At 40.9% G+C, this 13,949-nt stretch overlaps 1 protein-coding gene across 1 annotated transcript in view; it reads left to right on the forward strand.

The window, feature by feature from the left end:
• The first annotated feature begins 5,009 nt into the window (after positions 1–5,009).
• STX18 (syntaxin 18) overlaps positions 5,010–13,949 on the forward strand; it is a 64,092-nt gene continuing 55,152 nt past the window's right edge. The window contains exon 1 of the mRNA XM_050338593.1: positions 5,010–5,194. Coding sequence (XP_050194550.1) covers positions 5,027–5,194 — 168 coding nt within the window. The 5' untranslated portion in view covers positions 5,010–5,026. The remainder of the gene's footprint in view (positions 5,195–13,949) is intronic.

The following is a 13,949-nucleotide window of genomic DNA, read 5'->3' on the forward strand; positions in this document are numbered from 1 at the left end:
AATTTCTGAAGGATCTCTTGCATACATTCTTTTATCTCTGCTCACTGCCAGGAACTCAGAACTTGTGGGACAATGTGACAGTCCCACATATACAGTATCTATTGCATAGATATTTTCAAGCCAAATCCTCTTGTATTCAATATTGTGGGCAGGGGCATGCAAAATTCAGGCCTGTCTTTTGTGCTTATTGTATCCCACTTCTAAGGCCTCATAGAGTGACATAGTGTGTAGTTGTTAGCAATATTCATTTTCTTCACTATCTATGTTAAATTATATGTGTAACAAGTCTGCATTGATTTCTTTGTGTTGGTTGCTGCTGTGTTTATAGGGGTTCATCTACTCAGGGAAGCTTGTGGCAAAAAACCAGGCTGTGAATGTACAAGGCACTACACCTGAACATTTCTGAGCTGCCTCTTAATATTCATCAGTGTCATTTAGAGCATATTCAAAGGAAATTCTGCCTCAGCTGTATATTTTCACAAATCTTAAAGTTCATTTACTCTAACTACTGCTGCCGTTGGATCAGCCAAGGAGCAGCAGTGATAAGGTGGTCAAAACAACCCTAATATACACTGCATTATAAGATTTTACACTCTGAAGTGTGATGCTTTGAAGAATAACACCTATATAATTGGGTTTATTTCTTTCTTACAAAACCTTGGCTATAAAGTAATTTTCTTCTGATGAAGACCTACAATTTTCTTCCTCACTTGGAATTATACCTGCTTTTTACATATAATGTCCAAAGGCAAGGACAGTGTTTTCATTTAACTGAGGAAGAATCATCACTCCTGAGGATTGTTCTTTCATGCAGTAGCCAGCTCTTTAATATTTCAGTAGTTCAAACTTAATTGCATTGAACACACACACATAGAAGCAGAAACACACACATACACTTCTTTGGTGATGTAATCTGGATAGCACGTATCATGTTAGGATTTACAGTACAACTAAAGGATGGTTTTATAACTGATTTTCTTTTGAATGAAATATGCTTCTGAACAATTGGAAAAATCGAGTTATCATTTTTTCTAAAAATTTATACATCATATATACACACCTGTTTTAAGGCAAAAATATATTTTACATAAAGGGTTTCTATTTTCGAACCATTTTTGGTGTAAATTTTAGTTCCAAGAAGAATAACAGAACCTTGATGTTCCTGCCAATTGAACTGGTTTCTAGCAGTAAATATTTGTTGCCACAGACAATATAAGTTGCCTATATCTATGCAGTTCACGTCCATTCTATCCACAGAACTTTGTTTCAATGTATACAGTGACCATACTTCGTTTGTACAGGTTGAATTGTCTTCCAGTTCTACTTTTAAACACCAAAGAAGATTTCTTTACACATCCGCAAAGTTGTATTTACTTTAGTTTGTATTTAAGTTGTATTTACAAGATGCGTGCATGCTGTTGGTTTAAAAGTCTAAACTGTCATCAAGTAACAGTTTCTCCCTTTTTGATTTGTCTTGATTACAAATGTGCACTGTGAGCAAACTGCCTTCCTTTTGATATTTTGTTCAGTTTGCCATCACATGAAGAAAGTTGCTGGGTTTATGCCGCTAAAAACATGAAATGCATAAAAATGGAAATCATGTAGTTTTCCATTGTCTGTGCCAAATATGGACCTCTGTTACAATGGAAAGGAAGAAGTTCAGGAGCTCTATCCCTGTGTTTACTTCGGACACCAAAGGATATTTGAGGAGTTCCCTGTCTGAGTGGAGAGAAACCCCACTGGCCCCTCTTCACTGGGCAGGTTCATCGACAGTCACAGGGAAACGACAACTCCTTTTCACTAGCAGGTTTGCCCAGGACATTTGAGTGGACGTGCCTGTTAAGAAGGTACACCAAAACCTGATGATCAGCAGGCTGCTCTCACACTGCACACAAAACCGTTGTAGTTTGCAAAGCCCTAATTTCTTCTCATCCAGACACGCTCCTGCTGAGGCACAACAGAGTGCACAGCACCTGTGGTCTTACAGACTTACCTGCATTGCTTGTGGTGGGACTGTGGTCCTTTGTGTGTTTTTGGAATTTCACTCCAACCTCAAAATCTTAAATTTCAAGATCAGGTTTTTTAGCTATTACAGGAAGCTCCAGCATGTACTATTGAAACCTATCTGCTCCAAAGTAAGCCTTAAGCTTTCAAAAGAAGGTGGCTGTGAAAGTGCAACTAACTACTGAGCAGATGCAGTTACTGTATACAGGAAGCTAGGATCAAGTTCAAATAAAAGCTCTGGGCACCAGTTCTTAACAAATGATTTTAAAGTAGTTGTAATCTTCAAAGGTATCTATTTAACTCTACAGCAGAGGCACTGGGTATTATATACCTAATGAGTTAGACCACTTGAGCAACCTTCTTTCACATTAAAAAGGTACTTCTTCTTTTACCAGATCAACTTTTCAGTCTATTTCTGACAGATGAGATCAGCTATATGGAATTTTAATACTCTGTTCCTTTTAAAATGTGTCTCTGTTTGTTTCCTTCGGCCTGAATGGAAGTTTTAAGACTGTTAACGTTCAAAATTGGTTGTGTACTATTACTATTACTAGTACTGTTTTGGGGTTTTTTTCAGTAACTATTGGTCACATACATAAAGCACAAATAAATAAGTAAAAGTAGAAATAAGGACATGATCTTGTTCCTGAAAAAAATGTCCAGGTAAGGTCTTGATCCAGTGAAAGAGTTATGTGCTTAACTGTGTGTGCTATCTGTGGTTCCACTGACCTCAGAGGGAATATTCACAGTAGTTTAACATGTGCATAAATCTTTGCAAAGTTAGAAGGTAAACTACAGTGTGTCTTTTAAAATTTACTTTGCTTTAATAAATTGTAGTTTCTGTTTTCTTCCAAAAATGTATAGAGTATTCCAGTTATTTTAAAGAATTTAAATTTCATTAGAAAATTATTAAACTATTACTTCACATAGGCACCAATAAGTGTTTTTCTCCTAAAAGCAGGACAGGAAGGTAAAGTTCAACATTTCAAAATAACTTTCATATTTTCATATTTCTACAGTTTAAATGTAAAAAAGCAGCACCCTCATAGGAAAAACTCCGTAGATTCTTATCCAATGGCCACTTAAATGGGAATACTTCAAGGGAGGGTAAATGTTTGCTTTATTAAATATTGGAACAAACTACATAGTTGAAGGTGCACTATCTGTGCAAGTGCCTGTGTTTGTGGAATGAGTTATTAGTTACTGGCAGAATCACAGCATACAAAGCATGTAGCATTCATGAACATGCCTCAGAAGAGCATTCAAGGAGTTTAAGAGTGAAGGTTGTCAGTGTGATCACAACATTCCTGGAATTTTATTAAAGGTACTTGCTTTGTTATGCAAGGAAAAAAAACCATCAATTTTAGGAAACATAACTGAAAGTATCTGATTTACCTTGTGTGAGTTTCACGCAGCTTTATTAAACATGTCCAAGTATCTTTATACTGAATTTTTTTATCTTTAAAGAGCAAAGCATTTGACTCAGGGTACAACCAAATACTGCTGGCCTTCCCGGAGTGACAACTTTAATCTCCTTCATTGTCCACTATTTTAATACTTTAAATATATTCTCATGGTAAATCCAGCACCGAGGACAGGGACTTAAAACAGTCTATTCCTTTAATTAGAAATACATATCTACACCACAATAAAAACACAATTTAAAATGGAACAATAATAACAAAGTATGAATGAATACTAATTGCAATATAACTATGAGGGAACCACTAATGTATAGCTAAGGCTGAGTTGATGGGAACTGAACTGAAAGTAGAATAGTAATCAACAAGAAAAGAAGGCCTGATACCCTGGAGTAGATAGGAAAAATAGTTGTGGTTGATTAAGTTCCAGTCCGCTGAGGCGGGGTAGGGTTTTGAAATTGTGTTCTTTGGAAACTGTCTCAGGGAATGTGCTTCTGGTCAGTGAAAGGACAGTTAGGAACTACACGATATTTGCTGGAACCCAGAGCATTAGAAAGCATATATATTAGATGCATATATTTACACATACATACACACTTACATATACATCTATATATATATATATATAAACACTACCACTAGTTAATTGGTCAAAAGCTTTCCTGTCTGTGGTATGCAATTTCACATAGCTAGTCTACTGCACAGAACATGGTAAAATAAAGTTGCCTCAATACCAAAGGTTACTCCATAAAGTTCGTATCCAGATTGCAAACAGTGCAATACATCTTACAGGGATGGGTGTGACACTGTTCCAGTGCAGGCTGGCCACAGGTGGGAAGCCCTCGCAGGTCAGCTTCCTGGTGCAGAAGAAATCATTGTGGCATGTTCCAGGTGATCACAGACATAGACAGAGTCACAGAATGTGCTGAGTTGGAAGGGACGTACAAGGATTGTTGTGTCCAACTCCTAGTCCTGCACAGGACCATTCCCGAGTCACACCATGTGCCCGAGAGTATCGTCCAAACGCTCCTTGAACTGTCAGGCTTGGTGCTGTGATCACTTCCCTGGGGAGCCCATTCCAGCCCTCTGGGTGAAGAACCTTTTCCTGATATCCAGCCTAAACCTCCCCGGATGCAACTTCAGGCCTTTCCCTCGTGTCCTGTCGCTGGTCACCACAGAGGAAACCACCACTGATCGCACGTGTGGCCATTTCCTAGGGGAGTCTCACACCAGCGCCCATCCCCAAACCCATGCAGATCTGCTAACGTGTATTAATCAACTCTAAGTAACCCATCTTTCCATGATGAAGCTGCCGAGCCTGGGACACCGCGGGTATCAGCACCACCGGGCGACACCTGCCACGGCGAGTTTTGCTGGGATATGACTCTCGTTCTCCGCAGAGCCGCTGCTGTATCGGAGGAGGCGGCAGCCCCGTGTCCGCGCTCCCGGCGCCGGTTCCCGCGGGGAAGAGCCGCTCCCGAGCGCTTCCCGACGGGAGCGGAGCCTCCCCCCATCCCGTCCCGCCCCGCCGCGCAGGGCGGAACGCGCCGCGCGGGGCCGCGTTGCGTGGGGACGGGCGCGCGGCGGCACCGGCGGCCGCCATGGCGGTGGACATCACCCTGCTCTTCAAGGCCAGCGTGAAGACCGTCAAGACCCGCAACAAGGCGCTGGGGGTGGCGGCGGCGGCGGGGGACAGCCCCCGGGACGAGCTGCTCAAGCGGGGCGCCGCCCGCTCCAAGAGCGACTTCACCGGCCGCGCCCGGGAGGTGGTGAGTGAGGCCCCGGGGGGTGGTGAGTGAGGCCCCGGGGGGAGGGCGGGCTCTTTGCCCGCCTCTCACCGCCGCCCCGGAGCGTCCGGCGGGACCCGGGGACAGCGAGCGGGGCCCGGAGCCGCCCGCAGAGAGCCCCGGGGCAGCGCTTTCCCACAGGGGTGTGGGCTGGGAGAGGCGCGGGCCGGCGCGGCGGTGGCGGGCGGGGACGGCTCCGAGCCCGGCTGTCGCCTCCAGGCTCCTCCGGGGCGGCCCGGGGGCTCTGGGGCCGCTGCCCCTCCTGCCCGGGCTGCGGCTCCTCGGTGCAGAACCGCCGTCCCTTCGGCCGTGCCGGCTGCGCGGGTGTTCCCTCACGCCAGCTGCCACGTAAGAGAGCGATCCCACGGCCCTTGCGCTCGTCAGCGTTTGTAATGCCTCTGCCTACCTACTGCCCTCAGTTTGGTTGCCTCCTCTGCCACACGGTATGGCTGTAAAATGCCAGTCCTAGGCAGGTGAAATGTACAGAGGTAATCGGAACGTTTTAAGACTTGAAAAGACAAGCACTGGAAAGTTAAAGAATTGCAGAGCTGAAAGCTGACTGGCACTAGTAACTCAGTAATTAGTAAGAACAGTTTTGTCACAGATTCTTTTCCTCCATACTGAGTTAAAGGCAGGGTTTGAATAACATATATTTAATAAGACACTGGACTGTACTTTGAAAACTAAGAGAAAAAGGCTGCTTAATACAATCTCTGAGGATACAGGCTTACAGAATGCAAATGCAAGTTTAGGACTAAATGAAGAATGCACGGGTTATCTTGTCCCCTCATTTTCTGACTTAGGAATGATTTAGTTTTCAAGCACAGATATTAATGTCATATTTCTGTGCTCTTTGTAGGTTTCCCCATTGTGAGAGAGAGTACATAAAAACGGATGTATTTTATAACACTTTATGTTTAGTAACTCAGTGATTGCTTCGAGGCCTAAGCAGAGGGTACCTGTGAAATGAACATATAATTATTCACCATTACAAAAAAATGATATGTGACTTATCAGCTGTGAGTTGCTAGGGGGTATCTATCTGCAACAATCAGACCTGTCCGTAAAACTGTATTCATGATCTTTGTCCATGAGATCTGCCTCCTCCCCCCACACTGCATTTTTTCTGATTTTAACTAAAGGCAGTGTTAAAGAGAACAGGCTTCTTTAGTCTTACCCCAGGCAGAACAGGGCAGACTTTTCAATCTTCTTCATCAACAAGGCTGCAACTTTTAAATCTACACTTGGGCTGGTGCTGAGGGCAGGTTGTTTCCTTGTAAGGCTTTAGCAGTAGATGGTGTTTGGATGTATTAATGAAGTGTTTTACAGCAGAGTAAGCCTGAGGAAATCTGAGGTTTTGTTCCTTCTGAAGCTTTTTACCTTCTACTCCATTGCCACCACTGTTATTTCTGTCCACACTTCCATTCCTTCTTCTCAGTTTTACTCTGTATTTCACATAACAGCCTCAAACTAGATTCAGGCTGTACCTCTTTGACAGCGAGCTAGCAACATGCCAGACCACATGTGAACATGTGAATAAAGCATTGAAACTGCAGCTAGAAGAATAAGCTTTATAGTAAAATAAATTATGATTTTAACTGCTTGTTTCAGCCAAATACAGTTCAGTTTGATTATGTATATGCCATACCCTCTTTCAAATACTTTGTTTAGCCTTGCAATTAAAAACTTAACTGCTTCTGGCAACACTGTGCAACCTGGGGGTCGGGGCATCGACCATCTCTCTGGGAAGCCTGTTCTGGTGTTTGACCACCCTCTCGGTAAAGAAATGCTTCCTAATGTCCAGCCTAAACCTCACCTGGCATGGCTTTGAACCATTCCCACTCATCCTGTCCCTGGACAGGGGATGTATTCTTTTTCTTCTTTCTGAACCTGAAGGACTATGAATCTTGCTCTAGAATTTGAGAACTGTGGAGATTGTTTTTGTTTTGTTTTGGGGTTTTGTTTGGTTTGTTTTTGTTTGTTTGTTTTCATTGTGTACAGTCTTAAGTGATGTTTAAGAAGGAAGATAGAAGGTGCTTAGCATTTGAGGAAGAAGCTGGCAACATTGTAGCAGGAATCCTACACAGCAGGCTTCTGTATTTATGGTGAAGTTTCATTGCACTTGGGAGATAGAATTATAAAGTCCTGGTTAACAGTCTCAAACTTAATGTGATTTTTTTGGCGGATTGACGTAGGCATAGAGAATGTAGAATATGAGTTTTGACTTGAATAGATATGGTGTGGGGAAGCTGGTTTAGAGATGAAAGGATATCTGTGTGCTCTTGGTATTTTGCATTAGTCACAAGAAAATACTTCAACATTTTGTATTACTTTGTATTTTTTTCAAGCTGACTATTTTATGCTCAGGTATACTGTATTTTTGCAGTCTCTGGGGAGCTGATGAAGGTTTTTGTATTTGAGACTAAGTTGTTAACACAAGGATGTTACAAGGTCATCTATGACCATGGTAATGTTGATTGCAGAGACTGGTGTTGATGGTGATGTTGTTAATCTGTGACAAAACTGATCCATATAAATCAAAGATTAATGTAATGTCTGTGAACTTGTTGAAAGGATTTTCTTTGCCCTGGCATTGACCCATCACTGTTTGTTTGGTTTGGGTTTTTCTTTCTTGTCTGTCAGCTGCATTGTACAACCATTGGGTTGCCTGATATGTAATGAAAGATGACTTATGCTTTATGTATGGTGAATGTTTCTGGCATCTCTCCATCTCTTCACTGGTTGCATATTGATTAGGACCAGGTAAGAAATGATTCTAGAGGGATTCCCTAGAGGAAACCTACAGTTACAGTGACAGACTTTCCATTCCTTGCAATTTATAAAAGATTGTTAGAATTCATTATGTGTACGTCAGTGCTTTTTGATGAATTAAAACAAAAGCCGTATTTTATTTCTCTTAGACTTTACAGTGACATGGCTATTTTAAATGCAGTATACAGGGATATTTAAGTTTGCATTTCATCATCACTTGTACAGGCTTATGTAGTTGTAGCAGGTTGATCCTGACTGGATGCCAGGTGCCCACCAAAGCTACTCTATCACTGCCCTCCTCATCTGGACAGGGGAGAGAAATTGGAACAAAAGGCCCATAAGGACAAGGAGAGATCTCTCAGTAGTTATTGTCATGGGCAAAACCGACTCAAACTGGGGAAATGAATTTAATTTGTTACCAGTCAAATCAGAATAGGATTGAGAAATAAACCAAAATCTTAACAACTCCTTTCTCCCACCTCTCCCTTCTTCACTAATTCTCTGCCTTCTCCTCACCAGTGGCACAGGGGACTGGGAACAGGGGCTGCGTTCAGTTCATTGCACAGTGTCTCTGCTTCGCATTCCTCCGCAGGGGAGGACTCCTCGCTCTCTTTCCTTGTTCCAGCATGGGTCCCTCCAAAGGGGTGCAGTCTTTCAGGAATGGGCTGGTCCTGCTTAGATCCCCTGTGGTGTCACAAGTCCTGCCAGCACACCTTCTCCAGTGTGGGCTTCTCTCTCCATGGGGTCACAGGTCCTGCCAGGAGACTGCATGAACTTCCCATAGGGTCACAGGTGCCTTTGGGCACCTCCAGTTGCTCCTGTGTGGGGTCCTCCAGGGGCTGCAGGTGGATCTTCATTCCACCATGGACCTCCATGGGCTGCAGGGGCAGCTGCCTCACCATGGTCTGCACTGTGGGCAACAGGGACATCTCTGCTCCAGTGCCTCTCCTTCTGCGCTTGTCCTTGGTGTCTGCATAGTTGTTCCTCTCATGTATTCTCCCTCCTCTCTCCAGCTGCAGTTACTGTTGTGCAGCAGCACATTTTTACCCCCTTCTTAACTCTTATCGCAGAGGCACAACCACTTTTGCTGCTGGGCTTGGCCTTGGCCACTGACATGTCCATCTGGAAGCTGGCTGGTGTTTGCTCTGGCAGCTTCAGGCAGCTTCTCACAGAAGCCACCCCATAGCCCCCCGCTACCAAAACCCTGCCACACAGACCCAATATATTTGTTCCTTGGTACGGTGTCAGATTTGGAATTAAGCTAAATGATTGAAGAATTTTAAGGATTAGAGCAGAAGTATTTAATTAAAAAAAAAAAACGGGCTTGCAGTAAGTGCTCAGTGACAATGTAAGCAGCACAGAGGCTGAGTTTGTGACACTGGTTCACAGCTTTACAATGCCTTAAATCTGTTATTTTGGATATTTTAAAAGATTGTCAGGTTTGGAAGGTGGTTTGCATTTGAGTTTCTGTTTTAGGACAGTATTAGGAAATTGGACTATTTAAGCCTCTCCTGTTTTTTTTTATGGCAGGTATGAGCTATTGGGAATATCGTCTGTATCATATGCTGCTTAGGTATTTGAAAATACTGAAGGAAAGAGAACATTTTGTCACTGCTCACTATGTGCTCACTATGCTCAGTGCGTGCTGGAGAAATGGAATCAAGGCTCATACAGCCTATTAACAGAAACAAATATAAATTAATGGTCAAGCAGAATTTCATGGTGGGCTTGATTGCAGGCATGAATAAAATCTCCTGATTTGCTATGGGAGGTTCTCTTCTTTTTTAAGGTTTTGCAAAAAGCTAAAATATGAAGTGTTGGGGCATGAAGTCTTCAAAAGCAATACCAGGCATATCTGAAAACATATCCTTGAGATTGGAAAAATTGAAAGGTTAAATGTTTCTGAGTCTTTAAATGCAAAATTTCAGAATGATCAAATGTCCATGTTTAAAGCTGTTGAACACATAAGGATGCCAGATTCATGAGACTGCAACATCTGTTATTCATATAAACTCTGTGTATGGATTCTGTAGGATGATTAACTGATTCTTCAAAAAAAATTGGTATGATAGGCCAATATTCACATAAAAAATATGTTCAGCTGCTCTGTACAAATGTGTAATGAGGAGGAAAAATCCTCACATAAAACTTGTCTCCAAAACTAGTTCTCGTGAAAGCCAGAACAAATGGCATTGAATATAAATTTTAAGCAAACCTTTTAATTTCAAGGCTACCTGACTTTTGTAGTACACTGCTTTGGCTACCCAGAGGGTAGTGGTGGCTTTTTTATTTATTTATTTATTTTTAATTTGACATACTCTGGGTAAAACAGCTTTTCATGCATACCTGCGAAACCCAATGTATTCCATTGTTTGGAATGCAGCCCATGGGATAATTCAAAAGAGCAATGCTTTTAGAAGAGATGGAGAGCTGATGTTTTGTCCTTGGTCCCAAATGTGGGGTCTTCCTGCACATCATTGCACAGTTTGGTATTTAGAGCATTCCCATAGGAGAAAAAAGGCTAGGAGTGTTTGTATATGGAGTTTACAATGGCTTCATCATTGCCACTGTCACTTCATTAATAAAGCCCAAAAATGCCCCAAACCAGTAGCTGGTCCCCCAAATTGACTATAGAGGACCACCTTGAATAGCATGATGTAACTGTTGACATAGCACAATTAAAACTGAGTGTTTTTAAACATCCATGGCTTCTGATCCCTTTCAGACTATTTGGGATCGTTTGAAGAAGAACCAAGAATAAAATTCAGCCACCGAGATTGTGTAACATATGCAGTACTAACAGAGAAAGACAAGTCTACACCCTTGTTGGAAAATTTTTAGGGATTCAAAAGCAAAAATTTGAAAAATATTAGTAGATGAAATCCAGAGATCTAGATTTCAAATAGAGGATTCCTTGTGCTTAATGCAATTTTAATATAATAAGAAAAAGAGTAGACTTGCAGACTGGGAGGTCCACAGGCTTTTCCACTGCCTGCTATTTTTGGATGTGTAATAACTTTGGTTCTTGGCAGGTACCAATGTGCTGATGCAGGGAGTAACACCATCTCTGTTCTAAAAGTAAAAGGTATATAAAAATGAAAATGCCAACTATTAAATGTTTTATTGGAATATACAGTAATTATGCTGCTGGTTCTGAGTCAAGGTCAGGTTGGTGACTCCAGAATTAATCACATTATATCTGAGCTTTTCAAAAGACTCAGAAATATCCAAAATAAAGAAATAACCAGTTTGCTATGTTTACTTTTATGGGATGGGACATGGATTTGCCAGGTCTAGGATAGACCTGAAAGAGACTTAATCCTTAAAACTTCCATATCCAAGAATTGTACCATTAAAGTCTGTGGCAGAACACAGGCAGAGCATCAAAGACTGTGTGGTCATGTAGTGAACTGCTTCTGTTGTGATTGAATAGCTGATACTAACCAGTGCTATGAGGGAAATAGCCAAAAATGGTTAAAATTGTTGCTTTAATGGTTTTGGTTTTATACTCAAACTAAAAAATTATAACCTGATTTAATAAGGTTAGTTTATACGATCGTTTCAACTCTAATGATTACATAAGAATAACTCCCATGAGAGAATATTTGGATACAGGGGAAATATATACTGCTTGTGGTATAGCCAATTATAGTCTTTATTAGAAATTAATGACTGTGCCAAATTTTGGACAGCGAGTGATATTTCAGTTCTCTTCTTAACTTTTAATGAGAGGTAAGTTCTAATAAATTGGGCCCATAGCTGAGGTCATTAGGATTAATTCTGACTTCTCCCATATGCAGTTATGAACAGTCACTCTTTTCCCCAAAGTTCACCAGTGATGCTGCATTTTGTACTCATTTACATCCACATGGGTTTCCCTCTCTCTCCCAGGTTGTAGGCAGAAAATATAGTTTTGAATTACACTTTTTCAAATAGGGAGTTAGAGTGTACTGCTGTCTAATATTTCAGATTTATCTTGTTCCCTGTGCAAATTATGGTTAATGTTAGTTTTTAATTATGGGCATTGTTTTTACTTCTCATTTCCTTCATCCTTGTTAGAGAAAAAGTTTAGCCTGACAAATGGAAGGGAAAGAATTTGGTAATTGTAATTAGTAGAGGACAAATGCATTAAAAAGCTGGTTAAAGAAATAGCAAAGATTTTTTTAAAAAAATACTTTTGGAGAAGAATGAAATGCTGACCTTGTTCAATGCATTAGGATTAAATACCAAATCACTAATGTTCTCCATGTAATGCTTCTGGTTTTAACAAAACTCACATCAGAAACAATGGTGAGAGTATAGATTGGCCTTCAGGGAAAAGTTATGAACTCTTACATTTTGGGAAATGTCTGTACAAATGTCTGTCATTGTGTCCCTCTGTCCCCCAGCTTTGTTTGTTTGTTTTAAAGTACATTCCTAACTCCATGGGAATTATTTTCTGAATATAACAGAATAGCAGGATTGAAAGTTGGCTTGGGAGACAACTTTCCTTAGTTGCCTGTTAATTTTGTTTTGACTAACTGGACTCCATGTGGTGCTGAGGAATCCAAAAGTATCTAAGGCTGCAGTTCCCATTTTGAGGATGTTTTCTTCGTCCTCACCTCCTTCCAGGATGGTTGTGGAAGGTTCTTTCCTTTCTTGGGATTGTTGGAGGAATTGTATCATGTAGCTGGTCACTGTGAGCTCTTTCCTGAACTGTGTTTGTCCATTAAACCAACACTTCTTGTGAGTTCTTGCTTTGTCATTCTACCACAGATAAGGGTAATGTTTGTGGAAGTTTCTAGAGCATATGGAAGTGGAAGAAAGCTGAGGTTTGTCATAGGTAGCTTCCTTCTTTTCTTAAACATAGTATACATTAGGATGACCTCTGAAGTAGAGAGGTGGGCTAGGGGCAGGATGGTGGGGCTTGAGGGGTCTGAAAGGCAGAGAGAGATACAGTGGAAAAGAAAGACAGTAGTAAGTGAGCAGGCGTAGCTGGAAGAAAATGGATGTACGATGGAGAAGAGATAGTCTAACATTAGAGGTAGAAATATGGGTTAAAAATAAAAAAGAAAAAGAATGAATATCAGGAAATGACATGGAGGTTATACATCTGAATAGGAAAAGAAAGGAAGGGAAATGGAAGAAGGGAGAATGAAGCTGAAAGTTAATATTTTCAAGGTTAGTGAATTTAATTGATGCATTTAGGCTTTTTACTATTTCTCTGAGTTCTTTATCAATGATTTTGGAGCGAGAGGAACTCATTATTTTTAGTACTTAGATACACTGTCATTGCTACAGTCTTTGCACTCTGTATTTATGTATGTTGAAATATAATCTCTTGCTTGGGACAGAAATGAACATAAAAATAAACATACTCTAAAGAATATCAGTGCGATTTGTTAAGAGATTTAACTGTTGGTGTTTATTTCCCCAGGTATTAGCAGTGAGGCCAAAATAAATCTACTTTCCCTGAAAGTTAGTTACTTGAAGGTTCTGATTATACTCCTCCTCTACTTTTTTGAAAATACGACAAGTTTGGTGGATAGCAGCTGAGAGAAGGACTTAGCTGTGACTCTTCTCACCATCCTGCTGTTCTCAGTTTCTGCGTGTGGAGTTTATCCTGCTTCTTCACTTACAAAGAGAGGGGTATTCTTAGACGTTTGAAAAGTAACTTCTTTTATCTGCTGCTAAATCAAGACTTGAACTGAGGAGTTTTCTTCTCTCTGACAGTTATCAAACAATTTCTGAATCATTTTGAATCATTCTGAATCAAGTTGCTTTGAAGTCGGAAGTGTATTAAAATATTAATTAAATGGGGAGATACTGTTATTTAGGATGCTAATTATGCTTCTCATGTGTGATCAGCAAAAAAGAGTTTAATTCTAATCTCAGTGAACAGCTATTTAAAAACATAAGGGTTTAAAAACTTCTCACAAAAATCAGTTACTTATCCTTGCTTTCAGTGAGTAGTACTAACACTTGT

The sequence above is a fragment of the Myiozetetes cayanensis genome, unplaced genomic scaffold (assembly GCF_022539395.1).
Source record: "Myiozetetes cayanensis isolate MyiCay16 unplaced genomic scaffold, myiCay2020 scf7, whole genome shotgun sequence".
NCBI classification, from domain to species: Eukaryota; Metazoa; Chordata; class Aves; order Passeriformes; family Tyrannidae; genus Myiozetetes; species Myiozetetes cayanensis.